This window comes from Rhinopithecus roxellana, chromosome 7, assembly GCF_007565055.1.
Source record: "Rhinopithecus roxellana isolate Shanxi Qingling chromosome 7, ASM756505v1, whole genome shotgun sequence".
In the NCBI taxonomy this organism is placed as follows: Eukaryota; Metazoa; Chordata; class Mammalia; order Primates; family Cercopithecidae; genus Rhinopithecus; species Rhinopithecus roxellana.
The window spans coordinates 82,500,470-82,520,830 of NC_044555.1; the positions used below are offsets into that span (position 1 = coordinate 82,500,470).

The 20,361-nt window shown below is 44.7% G+C and overlaps 1 protein-coding gene across 1 annotated transcript in view; it reads left to right on the forward strand.

Moving 5' to 3' along the window:
• Positions 1-20,361, forward strand: part of SYAP1 (synapse associated protein 1) — a 47,784-nt gene that overhangs the window by 10,481 nt on the left and 16,942 nt on the right. The window contains exons 2-5 of the mRNA XM_010369251.2: positions 6,202-6,320; positions 7,448-7,514; positions 13,287-13,360; positions 15,270-15,409. Of these exons, the coding sequence (XP_010367553.2) occupies positions 6,202-6,320; positions 7,448-7,514; positions 13,287-13,360; positions 15,270-15,409 (400 nt within the window). The remainder of the gene's footprint in view (positions 1-6,201; positions 6,321-7,447; positions 7,515-13,286; positions 13,361-15,269; positions 15,410-20,361) is intronic.

The following is a 20,361-nucleotide window of genomic DNA, read 5'->3' on the forward strand; positions in this document are numbered from 1 at the left end:
TTCACATGATTTTGGAACACATACCAATAACATATTTATATATATATGGCCCAAGGAAAGCCAAACCGCATTTTATATTTGGCAATGCTTCCTATATGGTTTTTGGTACTAAATAAGCCAAATTTCACCTTTACGTTAGTGTACTATTAATGTTAAACCCAATTCTTATTAAAACCTCATAGACATATTGACCCAATTTTAATGTTTGACCATAAGGTAAGATTTTTATAGACCTCTTATAACCCATTATAATTTTCGTTAAAGAGCAGGTTAATGCTTTCAGAGAAACCTGTTTTGCTTTTATGTTATTGATTGTATTGATTTTTTTTTTTTTTTATTTGAGACGGAGTCTCGCTTTGTCACCCAGGCTGGAGTGCAATGGTGTGATCTCGACTCACTGCAACCTCTGCCTCCCGGGTTCAAGCAATTCTCCTGTCTCAGCCTCCCAAGTAGCTGGGACTACAGGCATGTGCCACCATGTCCAGCTAATTTTTATATCTTTAGTAGAGACGGGGTTTCACCATGTTGGCCAGGCTGGTCTTGAACTTCTGACCTGATCTGCCCGCCTCAGCCTCCCAAAGTGCTGGGATTACAGGCGTGAGCCACCATGCCTGGCCTATGTGCTTTTATTTTAATATTCAATTTACAGAAAAACTGGGTGATACCCTTTTAACTTTGGCCAGTATGTTTACACACAGAATTTCCTTTACAATCAACCTTCCACAACTTGCTTAAACCTTCATCTTTATTTTATCCAACTTAAAACAATCCTTTAACCTTTTAATCTAGGCAAAAATCCACATTTTCATGCCTCCTTATAATCTTTTTACCAAAAGCATATTTTACTTCCCTTGTAAATATGCTTTTTACAAAAAAAAAAAAATGCTTTTTACCAAAAGCATATTTTACTTTTCCATGTAAAACTGTTTCTTCAGGCCGGGCACAGTGGCTCACACCTGTAATCCCAGCACTTTGGGAGGCCAAGGTGGGCAGATCACAAGGTCAGGAGTTCAAGACCACCCTGGCCAACATGGTAAAACCCGTCTCTACTAAAAATACAAAAATTAACCAGGCGTGGTGGCGGGCACCTATAATCCCAGTTACTCGGGAGGCTGAGGCAGGAGAATTGCTTGAAACCAGAAGGCAGAGGTTGCCGTGAGCCAAGATCGCACCATTGCACTCCAGCCTGGGTGAAAGAGCGAAACTCCATCTCAAAAAAAGAAAAAAAAAACAAAAGCAAACAAACAAAAAAACCTATTTCTCCAGTAGTCTTAAATGCATGTTACACTGTTAACTCTTAGCAACCTTTACTTTTGGTGAAAACCTTGGTAAGTTTGGGATTTTATGTACTAGGTGTGGAGCCTAAGACCTAGACAGAAGTGCAGATAAGGTCTGACTTATTCCAGCATCTAACTCCATGTGTCCCAGGCCTTACCTAGCTGTAAAGCAGGCAAGTTGTACAGCTAGGAGTCATAATGGCATTTTATAAAGCATTTAGGAGACCTAATCACCTTTAAATTATATGATATTTGTTGCATAAATTCCCTTTCATAAATTCTTTCACGACTTACACAGACAAGCTATGACATGCCTTGACTTTCTGACTTGTCCTAAACATCCCTCTTTTTTAACATCCAGTTACTTTAGTGCAAGCATTTGCCATACAGATCCTTTCTTATATAAAATCTCTTTTCTTTAATACCTTTTGGCATAGCTAGGGGGCATGGCTGATTTCACATGTCTCCAGGCCTTATCTAGAATCTAATGCTCCACAATAAATCGAACAATGTTTAAGTCAAAGAAGCAGTTTATGACGCAAAGCATTTAGCAAACCTAGTATTTGACCTACATAATTTAGACCAAATGTTTACATTTTGAAGATATTTTACCAGTAATCTTTTAAATTCTCTTTATTACTTTCTTTATGTCTCTCTTATTTCCTTGTTTCTTTTACCATGTTTTTTATATAACCTTTAAATAAGCTTTGAGTTAGACAAAAATTAGTTACCCTTTAAAAAGGACACAATGTTTAGAAAGAATGTTTTCCGGCCGGGCGCGGTGGCTCAAGCCTGTAATCCCAGCACTTTGGGAGGCCGAGGCGGGCGGATCACGAGGTCAGGAGATCGAGACTATCCTGGCTAACACGGTGAAACCCCGTCTCTACTAAAAAAATACAAAAAACTAGCCGGGCGAGGTGGCGGGCGCCTGTAGTCCCAGCTACTCGGGAGGCTGAGGCAGGAGAATGGCGTAAACCCGGGAGGCGGAGTTTGCAGTGAGCTGAGATCTGGCCACTGCACTCCAGCCTGGGTGACAGAGTGAGACTCCTTCTCAAAAAAAAAAAAAAAAAAAAAAAAGAAAGAATGTTTTCCTACAATCTATTTTTATTGGAAAATACCAAATAATGAAATATTTGTTGTTTAATTTAATATAACTTTAGATTCAAAATTATGACATTTGTTTACAAGTATTTATCCCATTACATTTATCTATTTATTTATTTTAATTATTTACCTAGATTATTTATAAAAAACCGTGGTAGTCATCATTGAAAGTTATGAGACCACCATTGCAAAATTACAACTGAGACAGTGAAAGTGATCTGCTGTAACTGACTCCATCCTGCTTCTGACCTCTAAGCTATTCTTGTTCATTAACTTAGTTTATAGTTTAGCTTTGAAACAAAGATGATAACCGTCCTTTCCCAAAACAAACTTGCTTTATGTCTGTGAACTAGACTGCCTAAGGCCACAAGATCAGAAGTTAGAGTATTTTACAAAATAATTCAAGATGTAGCTATCTTCATTAAACCAATATCAATGTTTTATTTATTAAAAATTACACAAGCAGCCGGGCACGGTGACTCACACCTGTAATCCTAGCACTTTTGGAGGCTGAGGTGAGCAGAACATCTGAGGTCAGGAGTTCAAGACTAGCCTGGCCAACATGGTGAAACCCTGTCTCCACCAAAAATACAAAAATTAGCTGGGCATGGTGGTGGACACCTGTAATCCCAGCTACTCAGGAAGCGGAGGTTGCAGTGAGCTGAGATTGTGCCATTGCACTCCAGCCTGGGTGACAAGAGCGAAACTCTGTGTCAAAAAAATAAGAAAGAAAAAGAAATTACACAAGCAAAGGTCACTCTGTTTTGGACTGAGTTATCGTTTTGTAGCCTCTATGCCAAATTTTGACACATTATAGTATTTGGCAAAGATAAGTATGAAATTGCTTGATCAACAAATGCAAACAAAAACATATGCTGGCAACTCTGAAGACATTTCTAATATTACTTTACCAATAATGTTTAAAGCTAGCTTATTTATTGAAGATTTTACTTAAGTCACATAAACTTGAAAAAGCATTTGACTAGTCTTTCCTTTTTTCTGTTAAAGTATTTAAACACTTTTATTTTTCTGTGAGCCAACTAATTAGAACTCTTTCATATATTTTCAGTAGTGAAATCATTTAGGCATGCTTTAAGGTTCAGGAAAGGCCTAGGCAAAACTCTTGGTGAGCTTTTGTTACATTCCAGCCTTTGTATAAGGTCACTGGTTTTTAATATTTAACTGAACCACTCAGTCAGTACTGAAACAGTTGTGATGAAGGCCTGTGTTAGTGAGACCCGGCCCACAACAGTTTTACAAACTAGTGTGGCTGTCTACCCATTTTATCATACCACTCTGTACAAGTAGAGTAGTCATAACTAAAGAGAAACGAGTGATTTCACTCAAGCTCATCATTTGTTCTATCACTCCCCATTCATCCATTCAACAAGTACGTACTGGTCACTGGTCATCCACTGGGGATACAGTGGGGAATCAGACAGCCTGGGTCCCTGCGCTCATGGGGCTCAGCATGGGCTTTCAGTCTGGCTGAGAAGACATTCACCAAGTAATCGGTAGAGTGTTTTGAAGATTGTTGATCGGGCAACAGTCTTCAAAACACGGGATATATGGAGGGAACACATCTCAGGACATCCATCCTAGTCAAGGGAATATTTCCTAAGGAGAAGTAATATTTAAGTGGAGACCCACAGCATATGGAGAGTTAGCCAGATAAAGAGAGAGCAGACAAAAACATTTCAAACCAAGGAGGCCTCCTTGGAGGTAGTAAAGAGTTTCCATGTGATCATATGACTATAGACTAGGAAGAAGGAGAAAGATGAGAACTAGAGCAGAGATAAGTAGCAAGTAGCTTCCTGTGGTATGTCCTAGGGGTGTTTTGTTGGGGTTGACAGATAAACACTACCAGACACAGTGGGAGGAAGTAGACTGTTAAATGGGAAGCTGGTGAAAGGGTCATTCAGATGGAGTGATAATATTACTGGCTCCCAGGCACACCTATACAGTCTGCTGGTTTCCTGGAAGTAATACCACCTACAGAATGAGGATGGAATCTGGTGTGCACAGCTCCCTTTGCCATTCTTATGGGACCTTCTCCACCTGCCTGCCCCTTCAACAGGTGTAAGTAAGAGAGGCAAGACTGCCCTAATGTGCCAGCTATTTCTCATGAGAGGAGGACGTCAGTTGCCTGGGGGTATCCCCCAGCAGGTGTAGCTTCAAGACCTGCCTCAAGTCTCTTTCGGCAGCCTGGATTCTGTAGGATGTGGACTTTGAAATGATATATGTCTACAAATGAACCCTGATAGTACAATAGAACCTTGACACATATGTCTTTTCAGGTCTTCCAGAAAGCTAATCCTGTGGTTTTGTTTTGTAAAAACTGGAAGTTTTATGGGTTCCACTTTTAATCTTGTTCTACATATTTGCTCATTATTAGTAAGAATGATTTCTATTCCAGGCTCGGTGGCTCACACCTGTAATCCCAGCACTTTGGGAGGCCAAGGCAGGCGGATCACCTGAGGTCAGGAGTTTGAGACCAGCCTGGCCAACATGGTGAAACCCCATCTCTACTAAAAATACAAAAATTAGCCTTGTGTGGTGGCAGGCGCCTGTAATCCCAGCTACCCACTTCCACTTAAACCTGGGAGGTGGAGGTTGCAGTGAACTGAGATCTGAGATCCGGCCACTGCACTCCAGCCTGGGTGACAGAGTGAGACTTCATCTCAAAAAAAAGATTTCTGTTCTACTAGGGCTTAGCAATATTTCTATTTATTATTTAAAATTCCCAGCCGGGCGCGGTGGCTCAAGCCTGTAATCCCAGCACTTTGGGAGGCCAAGACGGGTGGATCACGTGGTCAGGAGATCAAGACCATCCTGGCTAACACGGTGAAACCCCGTCTCTACTAAAAAATACAAAAAACTAGCCGGGCGAGGTGGCGGGCGCCTGTAGTCCCAGCTACTCGAGGCTGAGGCAGGAGAATGGCGTGAACCCGGGAGGCGGAGCTTGCAGTGAGCTGAGATCCGGCCAGTGCACTCTAGCCCGGGCGACAGAGCAAGACTTCGTCTCAAAAAAAAAAAAAAAAAAAAAAAAAAAAATTCCCCCAGATTTATCTTGGGACATGTTAATTTGAGAAAGGAGGGGCATTTTTTTCTTTGAACAGGAGGGAAGGAGGAGAAAATAAACATCGCATACATGAGATCTAGAAAGGAAGGAAAGTATAAAGGAGCCTTGTTCTTACTGGCAAAGTAGGAGGGTAGATTATTTACTGAGATAAATTAGAACCAGAGACTTGAGAAGAGCAAGACAAGTTTGAAGCAGCTACTGGGAAGAGTATGGTAAGGGTCTTTGAAAGAGATGAATGAGGCCGGGCGCGGTGGCTCATGCCTGTAATCCCAGCACTTTGGGAGGCTGAGGCAGGCAGATCATTCGAGGCCAGGAATTCGAGACCAGCCTGACCAACATGGTGAAACCCTGTCTCTACTGAAAATACCAAAAAAATTAGCCAGGCGTGGTGGCAGGTGCCTGTAGTCCCAGGTACTCGAGAGACTGAGGCAGGAGAATCGCTTGAACCTGGGAGGCAGAGGTTGCAGTGAGCTGAGATCGCGCCATTGCACTCTAGCCTGGGTGACAGGGCGAGACTGTCTCAAAAGACAAGAAAACAAAAAGAGATGAATGAAAGGCCCCGTATGGTTGACCAGTCCACCAAGAAAGTGGTGCTTTTCAACACTGTCAGTGCTTCTCATTCCTTGTTTCAAGTCCTTATGAAAAAGGAACATGCCCTAATGCTTTAGATTCTCCTAAGATCTCTTTAAGGGAAAAATCTCAAACATAATAACCACAGATTCTTTTTATTCTTTACAGACTATTTATTTAACTTTGCATCTGCTGCCACAAAAAAGATAACTGAATCAGTTGCTGAAACAGCACAAACAATAAAGAAATCCGTAGAAGAAGGAAAAATAGATGGCATCATTGACAAGGTACATTCAATTATCTTTTGGAAGTAGAAATGTATGAAATTCATTGTTTCCTCTTGATTGTTTCTTCTTCTTATGAACATTTTTTAACCTAAGTAGAATATCATATTCTGATAAAAATGTTAATTGTTGAGATTTTCATTTTTTTCCTCTCTTTGTGTAACAAGTAAGTATCATATAAATTACAGTACTTGGTTTAAATAGCTGTTTTTATTTTAATATATTACAATCAATACATTGATACTTGGGGGTTATACTAAACTTTTCATGTTTTTTGTTTGTTTGTTTGTTTGTTTTGAGAAGGAGTCTCGCTCTGTCACCCAGGCTGGAGTGCAGTGGTGTGATCTCAGCTCACTGCAACTTCTGCCTCCTGGGTTCATGCAACTCTCCTGCCTCAGCCTCCCAAGTAGCTGGGATTACCAGCATGCGCTACCACACCCAGCTAATTTTTGTATTTTTAGTAGAGATGAGGTTTCACCATGTTGGCCAAAACTGGTCTCGAACTCCTGGCCTCAAGTGATCCACCTGCCTCGCCCTCCCAAAGTGCTGGGATTACAGGCATGAGCCACCACGCCTGGCCAACTTTTCTTTTTTTTTTTTTTTTGAGACGGAGTCTCGCTCTGTCACCCAGGCGGGAGTGCAGTGGCCGGATCTCAGCTCACTGCAAGCTCCGCCTCCCGGGTTTATGCCATTCTCCTGCCTCAGCCTCCCGCGTAGCTGGGACTACAGGCGCCCGCCACCTCGCCCGGCTAGTTTTTTGTATTTTTTAGTAGAGACGGGGTTTCACCGAGTTAGCCAGGATGGTCTCGATCTCCTGACCTCGTGATCCACCCGTCTCGGCCTCCCAAAGTGCTGGGATTACAGGCTTGAGCCACCGCGCCCGGCGGCCAACTTTTCATATTGTGAGTTTAACTTTATAACTGTTTGAGGATATATTGATGCCTTTGCATCATGCGACTAAGGTCCTAACCCATTAGGAACAACCCTTTTAAGACTCTGAGGAGTGAGTTTGTTTTTTGCAATGGGCCTATAGTATTTCGTTTATGTTGGTCAATATTTGAACTAAGGAAGTCATCAATTCAACCTTAGATATATTGCTATTTAATTTGACTATGTATTTGTTTTAACAGACAATTATAGGAGATTTTCAGAAGGAACAGAAAAAATTTGTTGAAGAGCAACATACAAAGAAGTCAGGTATGGTATAGGTTGTCTTAATTAACCTGCCAAGTTTTATTGAGCACCTGTTATGTGCTAAATACCACACTGAGGCTCTGAGAACACAAAAATGCATATGCAATGGCCCCATCCTTTGGGGAGCACAAAGACTAGTGAAGGAGACAAACCCATAAACTTCCATGATTTAAAGGAAGGGACTAGATTATTTCTGGGTGAGGGCTGCCAGTGCCAGCCCCACTAGGGAGCTGGCTGTGAAAGGGGCAAGTACGCTTTCAGTTCTGATTTTTTTTTTTTTTTTTTGAGACGGAGTCTCACTCTGTCGCCCAGGCTGGAGTGCAGTGGAGCGATCTCAGCTCACTGCAAGCTCCGCCTCCCAGGTTCACACCATTCTCCCGCCTCAGCCTCCCGAGTAGCTGGGACTACAGGCACCCGCCACCACGCCCGGCTAATATTTTGTATATTTAGTAGAGACGGGGTTTCACCGTGTTAGCCAGGATGGTCTCGATCTCCTGACCTTGTGATCCGCCCACCTCGGCCTCCTAAAGTGCTGGGATTACAGGCATGAGCCACCGCGCCCGGCCTGATTTTCTCTTTTTTTTACCCCCATCGAGACGGAGTCTTGCTCTCACCCAGGCTGGAGTGCAATGGCGTGATCTCGGCTCACTGCAACCTCTGTCTCCCGGGTTCAAGCAATTCTCCTGCCTTAGCCTCCCGAGTAGCTGGGATTACAGGCACATGCCACCACGCCCAGCTATTTTTTTTGTATTTTTAGTAGAAACAGGGTTTTGCCATGTTGGCCAGACTGGTCTCAAACTCCTGACCTCGTGATCTGCCTGCCTCAGCCTTCCAAAGTACTGGGATTATAGGCATGAGCCACCGTGCCTGGCCTCAGTTCTGACTTTCTACCACATGCCCAGCACAGTGCTCGGTATGCACATGACAGGCATTTAGCAAGTGGTGGCTCCCTTCCCGCTCTCTTCAGGAGAAAAAATGGAAGAGCTTCCCAGGGAGGCGAGTGACTGCACCTGCAGTGACAGAGGGCCGTAAAGAGTCACGGGTGTTTGGAGAACGTACTCAATACATTACTGCTAAGAGTTGCCTCTTTATATGTTTGAAGTTATAAGGCCTCAGCATGCCTACTCTTACCATTTGGTAGCACCCAAACAAAACCAACGTCGTGTCTTTCGATTTCGCAAAAGTAGTATAACTGTAATCCCAACACTTTGGCAGGCCAAGGCAGGAGGATCACTTGAGCCTGAAGTTCGAGACCAGCCTGGGCAACATAGTGAGACCCTATCTCTACAAAAAATAAGAAATTAGCCGGATGGATGTGGTGGTGCACACCTGTAGTCCCAGCTACTTGGGAGGTTGAGGCAGGAGGATCGTTTGAGCTTGCGAGTTTGAGGCTGCAGTGAGCTATAATCATGCCACTGTACTCCAGCCTGGACTACAGAGTGAGACCCTGTCTCAAAAAAAAAAGTAGTAGAAAACAATTCAGTTTGAGTTGTGCCACAGTTATTCACATGGTGAATTTCCATCAGGCATTCTTGCACCTAGGTAAACTCAAAAGCATGAGGCAACTCTTTTAGACAAGTGGGGTATACAAGTTAGCATCACTTAGTGATTATTTGGAAGCAACAAAAGTGATCCTGGCTTGGGGACTTGCTGTAGGAGCTGATGCCTCTGAGATAGGAACTGTGAAGGCGTGGGGGTGGAAGGTTTGCAGTCAACTTCAGTTTTAAAGTGAGTTATACATCCCAGAGATAGGAACATGTAGAAAAACAGGAAAGGGAATGCAAGTGCTTTATCTGGGGAAAATTTCCTTCTTTTATTGCATCAGCCATGTTTCAGGTCCTCAATAACTACATATGGCTAATGACTTCCACACTGGACAATGCAGATATAGAACATTTTTGTCATTGCAGAAAGTTCTTTTGCTCAGTGTGGCTCTGAATTAAATAAGCAGGCTCCTGCAGCAGTTTATTCCTGTTTGAAGCATGAAGGAGAATTCAATCTAATGATTCAGATTATTATCAAGTCACATAAAAACCATGAGAGTAGATGAGCTCCTCTGTGGAAAGTGTGTCAAGCATGAAGGGAGATGAGCAGAAGCTCCACAGTGTTTAGGGAGGGGAGGAGGGGAAGGAATTGACAGTCACTGAGTGCCTGCTGAGCAGCAGGCATTTTATGTATAACATCTCATTTCAAGATGCAGTCAGGGCCAGGCGTGGTAGCTTCATACCTGTAATTCCAGCACTTTGGGAGGCTGAGGTGGGCAGATCACTTGAGGCCAGGAGTTCGAGAGCAGCCTGGCCAGTGTGGTGAAACCACATCTCTACTAAAAATACAAAAATTAGCCAGGCGTGGTGGCACACACCTGTAATCCCAGCTGTCTGGGTCTGGGTGGCTGAGGCACAAGAATTGCTTGAACCTGAGAGGTGGAGGTTGCAGTGAGCCGAGATTGTGCCACTACACTCCAGCCTGAGTGATAGAGCGAGACTCTGTCTCAATAAATAAATAATAAAGATGCAGTCAGCAAGGGTAAGTAATTTGCGGAAGGTCGCTCAGCTGGTAAGTGATGAAACTGAAATTTGCCTTCAAAACCAAAAACAAAAATTAGCCGGGCCTAGTGGCATGCGCCTGTAATCCCAGCTCCTCGGGAGGCTGAGGCAGGAGAATCACTTGAACCCGGGAGGCAGAGGTTTCAGTGAGCCAAGATCATATCACTGCACTCTAGCCTGGGCAACAGAGCAAGACTCCATCTCAAAAAAGAAATAAAAACAGCGCCCATTTACCCAAGAGAGTGGACAACTAGAAGAGAGAAGTAGCAGAAGCCCAGAGAGGGTAGAGTTTCCAGGAGAGCAGTCAGCCATGGGAGGCAGGGCCAAGAGGTCCACTTACAATGACCATGAGAAGGGCACCTTGGAAATGTGTTTCATGCATTTCTTCACTTCATAATCACAGTAACTCTATGAAGTACTTACTGTTACCTCCATTTTCCAGATAAGGAAACTGGCCTAGAGAGAAGGGAACTAAGAAGCGTCGTTGGGGTTGGGGAACCAAGAGGTGTTGGTCACTCTAAAAAGAGTAATTTCAGGAACTCGGGGTAGGGAGCATCTCCTCATACAAGTATGTTAGGAGGGCCTCATGATCTGAGCATAAATAACACCAGGAGAGACTACCCAAGGTAAAGAGACTTGGAATGGAGACTCAAGTGTGCGAGAAAAAATGTTTTGGGGGCTTTACCCTAATTTTTTCTTTAAAGTGTGTAAATATGTTTAGATTATCTTATCATTAATAGAATTTGGATTATAATTGCCACCATTTGCTGACTTGGGACAAGCCAAAGAATGAAGCGTGTGCTCATCTGCCCATCCATCCCTGTGTCCATCCACACATGCATGTAACTTTTCTCTCAGTGGGCTTGTGGTATGATATGTCTTCCCTCTGACTCAGAGCATAATAGTAAAGGGACTATTTCTGCCAAAATATTCCAGGACAGCAAAGCATTCGCTCTCCAAGGGCCTGCCTCAATTGCCCCTTTGGTTTTCAACTCATTCTCTCTCTCTTTTTTTTGTGTGAGATGGAGTCTCTCTGTTCCCCAGGCTGGAGTGCAGTGGCACCTTCTCAGCTCACTGCAACCTCTGCCCCCCGGGTTCAAGCAGTTCTCCTGCCTCAGCCTCCCGAGTAGCTGGGATCAAATCATTCTCTTTTAAAGCACTTGCTGGGTCACCAGCCTTGTGTTTCTTTCAGGCATAGGGGCCGTAACTGCCAGGTCCTCCTTATTTGCTTTGTGGTGATGTAGGCAGCTATCCCATTGTCACTTTACTTTGACTTCGTGAAGCACCATGCGTTTTGCAAGATTTGCCTTTTCACTTTGTGTTGCAAGACCAGTAGGGCTAGAATCTAGTGTTAAGGCAGCAGGAGTGATTGAGTGGCTCATGAATTAGTCCACATTTTTGTGACTTCTGCTTCCCTTCGTAATCTTGCTGCTATGGGCTGCTGAATGAGGTTATTAAGGGCCCCCTGCCTGTGTGTCTTCTGTGCCGATCTCGCAGATCTGCAGCCTTCACTCTGCCCTCTAGCTGCTCTGCACTGCCCACATGGGAGAGATCCTCAGACGAGCTTGCCGTTGTTTTCGTTTCCACTATTAACACCCCCAACCGCCATCCACCACTGACCTCCTCTTCCTAGTCCAAGATTGGGCTCTCAGGTCACCAGAAAATCTTGTAGGTCTCACCTCTCCAGAGGATTGTCATTTGTCACCTGGCACGGCACTTCCAGTACTGGATTCTAATCACCTCTCTCTGTGAGCCCCAGAAAAGGTGGGCTAGATCTTGGCATTCCCAGCATTTGGCTTCTAATAGCTCATTGAGGATTTGATTCCAGCCCTATTGTTTACTGCCTCCAACTTGTCCATTTCTTTCTTTTTTTTTTTTTTTTAAGCTCCTGAAAACCCTCTTACTCCTAATCACCTGTCTTACAACATCACCTTTTATCATGAATCAAGTATAGTGACTTTTTTTTTTTTTACTCCAGAAATATACTTACCCATTTTTCTTTCATTTTTTTTAAGTAACTTTCTAAAAATTTTTCTATTTGGAAAAAATTTTAATTTACAGAAGAGTCGCAAGAATAAAAATAGTGCAGACAACACCCATATACCAGTACCTAAATTGCTCTAGTTTTATTCTGTTTATCTTATTCACGCCCTCTCTCCAGCTCTTGCTGTCTGTGTACCCTTTTTTCCTTGTGTGTACACAAATGTTCGGTACACATTTCATAAGAATTAGGGATATTCTCTTTCATAACCATAGTATAGTTAACGGCATTAGGAAATTTCACATTGATGCAATGCTTTACTGTTCATCAGTTAATTTTGTTAGTTGCCCCAATAATGTCCTTTATGACATTTGTCCCCCTCAGTATAGGATCCAGTTGAGGATAAGGTATTGTATTCTTTGTCATGTCTCTTAGCCTTCTTTAATCAGGAACATTCCAACAACCTTTCTTTGTCTTTTATGATATTTGTTTTTGAAGAATACTGCTCTTCCTTTTTTTTAGTAGATTCTTCCTCGTTCAGGCCTTTATCTGATATTTCCTCATAACTAGACTCAGATTGTCCATTTTTAGCCAGAATACTACATAGGTGATGATGTCCTCCTCAAGATGTTGCATCTGGAGGGCCATGATATTCATCTCTCCCTCATTGGTGATGTTGATTTTGATCACCTTATTAAGGTGTTGTCCAGTGTCTCCACTGTATAATTTGAGTTTTTTGGTTTTTGGTTTTTTTCTGAGACAGGGTCGCAACTCTGTCACCCAGGCTGAAATGCAATGGCGTAATCACAGCTCACTACAGCCTCGACTCCTGGATTCAGGTGATCCTCCCACCTCAGCCTCCCAAGTAGCCAGGACTACAGGCACGCACCATGACATCTGGCTAACTTTTGTATTTTTTTGTAGAGACAAGGTTTCGTCATGTTGCCCAAGCTGGTCTCCAACTCTTGGGCTCAAGCAATCCACCCACCTTGGCCTCCCAAAGTGCCTGGATTACAGGTGTAAGCCACCACGCCCAGCCTCAAGTAGAATTTTTTTTATCAAATGCATATGTGCATACAACTCATAATAATGTCTGGTTATTAGGGTTAATGTTCATATTTGGAACTTATTGGTAAATTGCTGTTTTTAGTGGTCATGCAGAAACTTTGATGCTTTGAAACCATAGACTGCAGTGTAACCACCATGACCTATTTTTTTCTCTTTTCTTTGCCATTAAAAACTGTATAGAAGCAGCTGTGCCCCCATGGGTTGACACTAATGATGAAGAAACAATTCAACAACAAATTTTGGCCTTATCAGCTGTAAGTATCTTGTGGTACCCCAGATAGAACATACTTTCTTCCTGTTGTGATGTATCTCTGTTGATATGACTTTAGTAGAATTTATTTTTCTTTACAGTTTTTAAAATATTTTGAGATGTTAGGAATGTACACATTAACACATGATTAACAAAATGTACACATACTTTTTTTTTTTTTTTGAGGTGGAGTCTTGCTGTCACCCAGGCTGGAGTGTAGTGGTGCCATCTTGGCTCACTGCAACCTCCACCTCCCGGGTTCAAATGATTTTCCTTCCTCAGCCTCCTGAATAGCTGGGACTACAGGTGTGCACCACAATGCCCAGCTAATTCTAATTTTTGTGTGGTTTTTTTTTTTTTTTGAAATGGAGTCTCGCTGTGTCACCCAGGCTGGAGTGCAGTGGCGTGATCTCAGCTCACTGCAACCAACCTCCTGCTCCCACGTTCAAGCGATTCTCTTGCCTCAGCCTCCCAAGTAGCTGGTGTTACAGGTGCCCGCCACCATGCCCTGCTAATTTTTGTATTTTGAGTAGAGACAGGGTTTCACCCTGTTGGCCAGGCTGGTCTCGAACTCCTGATCTCATGATCCACCCCTGCCTCAGCTTCCCAAAGTGCTGGGATTATAGGCGTGAGCTACCACACTCAGCCTAATTTTTGTGTTTTTAGTAGAGACAGGGTTTCACCATGTTGGCCGGGCTGGTCTCGAGCTCCTGACCTGAAGCAGTCCGTCTGCCTTGGCCTCCCAAAGTGCTAGGATTACAGGTATGAGCCACCAATGCCCTGCCAAAATTTTTAATTTAATTTTTTTTGTTTTGTTTTGTTTTAAGAGACATATTCTCAATTGGTCATCCAGGATAGAGTACAGTGGCATAATTATGGCTCACTGCAGCCTTGAACTGGGCTCAAGTGATCCTCCGGCCTCAGCCTTCCAAGTAGCTGGGACGATAGGCGTAAGCCACCATGCCCAGCTAATTTTTAAAAATTTTTGTGACGGCCAGGTGCGGTGGCTCACGCCTGTAATCCCAGGACTTTGGGAGCCCGAGGCGGGTGGATCACGAGGTCAGGAGATCGAGACCATCCTGGCTAACACAGTGAAACCCCCGTCTCTACTAAAACTACAAAAACTTAGCCGGGCGTGGTGGCAGGCGCCTGTAGTCCCAGCTACTTGGGAGGCTGAGGCAGGAAAATGGTGTGAACCCGGGAAGGGGAGCTTGCAGTGAACCGAGATCACGCCACTGCACTCCAGCCTGGGCGACAGCAAGATTCCGTCTCAAAAAAAAAAAAAAAAATTTGTAGGGATGGGTTCTCACTATGTTTCCCAGGTTGGTCTCAAACTCGTGGCCTCAAGCAATCCTCTTGCCCAACTTCCCAATGTGCTGGATTATAGGCATGAGCGACGACTACGCCCTGCCCGCTTCTAATTTTTTTTTTTTTTTTTTTTTTGACACAGAGTCTCACTGCACTCCTGCTGGTCAACAGAGCAAGACTGTTTCAAAATAAAGAAAGAATATAATACTTCTCCAGTCTATGATAAATTGTTATGTAGTAGGCTGGGTGCAGTGGCTCACACCTGTAATCCCAGCACTTTGGGAGGCCGAGGTGGGTGGATCACTTGAGGTCAGGAGTTTGAGACCAGCCTGGCCAACATGGCGAAACCCCATCTCTACTAAAAATACAAAAATTAGCCAGGCGTGCTAGCACGCGCCTGTAATCCCAGCTACTCAGGAGGCTGAGGCAGGAGAATTGCCTGAACCCTGGAGGTGGAGGTTGCAGAGAGCCGAGATTGTGCCACTGCACTCTAGCCTGGGCGACAGAACAAGTCTCTGTCTCAAAAAAACAAAAACAAAAAAACATTGTTACATATTAATCACATTTTGTGGAATACCCTGTGTTTTTTTCTTTTTTTGTCAAAGGACAAGAGGAATTTCCTTCGTGACCCTCCGGCCGGCGTGCAATTTAATTTCGACTTTGATCAGATGTACCCTGTGGCCCTGGTCATGCTCCAGGAGGATGAGCTGCTGAGCAAGATGAGATTTGCCCTCGTTCCTAAACTGTAAGCAGAGTGTTCCCCAGCGTTTCCTCACAGCCTCAGTTATGTGCTCAGTATCAGCACCTAACGATAGAAGGGGCCAGAAGGGTCTCTATCTGGTCATAAAAGCAGGCCCTGCAGCCCTTTGGCAGTTCCCCTGGTCAGGGCACCCTGGAATCAAAACCAAGGGCTGACTTGGCAGGAAATACAGGGTGGAGATGAAATGTGCCTTTCTATCCCAGTTACAAGGTAGAACACATTTCCCTACAGAAACCACAAACATGCTGCATCACCCTGAATCACATTCTGGTCTCTGAGGCTCATCGGCATCCTTTTTCCAAGCTGGTTGCGTTTTCCATTCAGGTTCTGCCCTCCAGCGGCAGTGTTCCTGCTGTCTTTCCTGAGGCTTTTCTTACGATGGCTCTTCTGGGCTCCACAAATCCCAGCTTGTCCCGTAGGCTCCAGCGCATGCATGATGCATTCTGGAAGCCTGCCCTGGTGGTGCGGCCAGCAGGGGCCACCTTCCCTGCTGCTGCCTCCCTTGAGTGTTCTACCTCAAGCTCTTTTGTGCCTCCTCTAGTTCAGTGCCTGTCACGTTTGGAGTCAGTGTTCCTTCTTATTCTGTCAGTGTTCCCTTTCTCTTAACCTTGTCATACGGGTGTAGTATCTTACTGTTCCCCGAGAACGTGAGTTACGGTTCTCTCAAAAGACTCCTTTTTCAGCTGGGTGCGGTGGCCAACGCCTGTAATCTCAACACTTTGGGAGGCTGAGGCAGGAGGATCACGTGAGGCTGAGTTCGAGACCAGCCTAGGCAACATAGCAAGACCACCATTTTTACAAAGAAATCAAGAATTAGCCGGGTGTAGTGGTGCGCACCTTTAGTCCTAGCTACTCAGGAAGCTGAGGCAGGAGGATCACCTGAGCCTGGGAGGTCAACGCTGCAGTGAGCCATGATCATGCCACTGGCATTCCAGCCTGGGCAACAGAGTGAGACCCTGTCTCAAATAAAAGAAAGACTCCTTTTTCTATACTGTTTCCTCGGGACTCTTCTGTTTGTTTGGGGCTCTGTCTTTTATGTGGCAGGCTCTCCTTACCTGTCCCTTCGCATTAGCAGTGCCATACTGAAAGGGTACATGGCCACTGAATGTGGGGACAAGCCTTTTGGCCTGGAGAGGCTCAGTAGCTGTGGGAAGGTAGCTTGCCTCCAGAAGACTCTTTGGCCTCCTGCCTGGCTGCAGGCAGGACAATGGGAAGAGCCAGTTGATAGGCAGACTGTCCCTTGACCCCTGTGGCTTGACCTTGGTGTCACACCTCCAGTCTCAACTGCGCCACCGGTCCCTGAGTGTAGAGCAGCTTGGCTCCCCTCCCGACATGGGCAGAGCAGGGCAGGGCAAGATGGGAGGCCCAGGGGCTCTCTGGGCTTCCACCCTTCCTGCAGGCAACTCAGTACAGTTTTCTCTGGTCAACAGAGTAGACTGCTGTTTGCCTAGGCCGGGCACGGTTGCTCATGCCTGTAATTCCAGCACTTTGGGAGGCCAAGGCGGGCAGATTGTCTGATGAGCTCAGGAGTTTGAGACCAGCCTGGGCAACATAGTGAAACCCTGTCTCTACTTAGAAAAAAAAAATACAAAAAATTAGCCAGGTGTGGTGGCACATGCCTGTAATCTCAGGTACTCGGGAGGCTGAGGCAGGAGAATTGTTTGAACCCAAGGCGGAGGTTGCAGTGAGCCGAAATCGTGCCATTGCACTCCAACCTGGGTGACAGAGTGAGACTGTCTCCAAAAAAAAAAAAGATTACTATCTGCCCTTGACATTTCCACTTGACACTGTCTCCAAAAAAAAAAAAAAAAGATTACTATCTGCCCTTGACATTTCCACTTGACAGCTTTCCACTTGACTGCCCTTGATAGCTTCCACTGTCCTCTCCTCTCTCATTCTCTTTGTCCTTGTGTTTTTACATATGTAATTCCTTTTCTGTTACTTTCCTGACATCTTCAGAGGGAGCACAGATGAACATGTTTGTTTTGCTATGCTTACCCAGCCACATAGTGGTTTTAACAAGTATTTGCTAGCCTTTTGGTTCACACAGCAGCACAGGTTTTCTGTTTGTGAAAACACCACTATGGAAGTGTTCTTCCAGACTAGAATAACAGTTATATGGAATCTTTTTTTCTTTGTAATGAAAATCCTCCCTCCATAATTATTAACATATTAGTGGCAAATTTCTAGAGTCCTCCCCAACCCTCCCATAAGAAAAGTATGTTTTATGGCAAAAAAAAAAAAAAAAAAAAAAAAAAAAAATCTCATTACAAATTTCATCTTTTGACTTTATCTTTTTCTTTCTTTCTTTCTTTTTTTGTTTGAGATGGAATCTTACTCTGTCGCCCAGGCTGGAGTCCAGTGGCGTGATCTCAGCTCACTGCAGCCTCTGCCTTCTGGGTTCAAGTGATTCTGCTGCCTCAGCTTCCCGAGTAGCTGGGGTTACAGGCGCCCGCCACCACACCCAGCTAATTTTTGTATTTTTAGTAGAGACAGAGTTTCACCAGGTTGGCCAGTCTGGTCTCGAACTCCTGACCTCAGGTGATCTACCCGCCTCGGCCTCCCAAAGTGCTGGGATTACAGGCGTGAGCCACCGCGCCCAGCTAGACTTTGTCTAAAATAGCTATAGTTAAGATATTTTTAGTTAAGGTGTTTCGTTTTGTTTTGGAGACGGAGTTACGCTCTTGTCACTCAGGCTGGAGTGCAATGGCTTGATCTTGGCTCATCGTAACCACCTCCCCACCTCCGAGGTTCAAGCGATTCTCCTGCCTCAGCCTCCCAAGTAGCTGGGATTACAGACGCGTGCCACAACGCCAGGCTATTTTTTGTATTTTTAATAGAGACGGGGTTTCGCCATGTTGGCCAGGCTGATCTTGAACTCCTGACCTCCAGTGATCTGCCCACCTTGGCCTCCCAAAGTGCTGGGATTACAGGCCACCACGCCCAGCCTAGTTAAGGATATTTTAAAAATGTACCATCTAATCTATGTTTTACTACATATGCTCACAAAATCATAGGAATTGACTTTTTATTTTAAAAAATTATTATTTTTTAGAGACAGGATCTCTGGAATGCAGTGGCACAATAGCTTACTGCAGCCTTGACCTCCTGGACTGAAGTGATTTTCCTGCCTCGGCCTCCCAAGTCGCTCAGAGGCCTGTGCTGCTATGCCTGCCTAGTACTGTTTTTAACTTTTTTAGAGAGAGGGTCTCGCTATGTTGCCCAGGCCGGTTTTGAACTCCTGGCCTGAAGCAGTCTTCCTGCCTCAGCCTCTCAAGTTGTTGAGGTTATAGAGGAGAGCTACCCACACTCCTGGTAGAATCGAATTTTGAAGAGTTTGTATATATAATGTGTATGCATATATGCTTGTGTGTGTGTGTTTCAAGCTCTTCCCTCAGAATTTGAGGCTGTGCCTGTTCTGAGTAACTGACTCTGAGGGAAGGGTACCCAAGCTCCGGGGTGCAGGTGGCCTTTACACTTGCAGCCTCCATCAACTTGAAGACCCTTTGAATCACCCTGAGCCACATGCTGGGCTCCTGCTGTGGCTCTCAAGACCAGCAAGAGGCCCTGAGTGGCTAGAGCCTGAGGCCAGTGGCCTGGGGTGCTCATAGCAGGCATGTAGCTGTCCACAGTTTTGGTTCTTTACAATTGTGGACCACCCCCTTCACTGTTGATGGTAATTTTAGATTTTTTTTTTTTTTTTTTTTTTTTTTGAGAGGGAATCGCCCAGGCTAGAGTGCAGTGGCCAGATCTCGGCTCACTGCAAGCTCCACCTCCTGGGTCTACGCCATTCTCCTGCCTCAGCCTCCCGAGTAGCTGGGACTACAGACGCCCGCCACCTTGCCCGGCTAGTTTTTTGTATTTTTTAGTAGAGACGGGGTTTCACCGTGTTAGCCAGGATGGTCTCGATCTCCTGACCTCGTGGTCCGCCCGTCTCGGCCTCCCAAAGTGCTGGGATTACAGGCTTGAGCCACCGCGCCTGGCCAAATTTTTATATTTTTGGTAGAGATGGGGTTTCTCCACGTTGGTCAGGGTGGTCTCAAACTCCTGACCTCAGGTGATCCGCCCACCTCAGCCTCCCAAAGTGCTGGGATTACAGGCGTGAGCCACCGCGCCTGGCCAATTTTAGATTTTTTGAAACCGTCTGAGAATTGGTATTTGGCAATCAATGTTTCTAATTTGTCACAGGGTAACCTGCCCATCAAATATTTCAATATGACGCCAGTTTCCTCCTACTAATTTGTTGAGGATTATTTAGAAATTATAGTTATTATTTATAAGTCCTTATCTGTTAGAAATGCTTGCTGAAGCTGAGCGCGATGGCTCACACCTGTAATCCCATCACTTTCCGAGACCGAGGCGGATGGATCACCTGAGGTCAGGAGTTCGAGACCAGCCTGGCCAACCTGGTGAAACCCCACGTCTACTAAAAATACAAAAATTAGCCGAGCATGGTGGCACATGTCTGTAATCCCAGCTATTCGGGAGGCTGAGGCAGGAGAATCATTTGAACCCGGGAGGCGGAGGTTGTGGTGAGCCAAGATCACGCCATTGCACTCCAGCCTGGGCAGCAAGAGCGAAACTCCATCTCAAAAAAAAAAAAGAAAAAGAAATGCTTGCTGAAGTATTTACAAATGAAAGAATGTGATGTCTCACATTTGCCTTAAAATATTCCAACCCATTCCCAAAGGAAAGCGTGTGTGCAGGGGAGGGGAAGATAGATGGAACCCAACCAGTGAAATGCTGATACTCACGGTAGGTAGGTCATAGGTACATGGGCTTCATTGTTCTTATCGTTCCACGTGTGTTTTGTTGAAAATTTCCATAACAAAACAAAAACAAGCTGTCAGACACAAATATACGGTCTCCAGACTTTTCCTCCCTGACACACAGAAGCACAACTTTACTCCTTTGAAACACTTTTTCTGAACAGATAG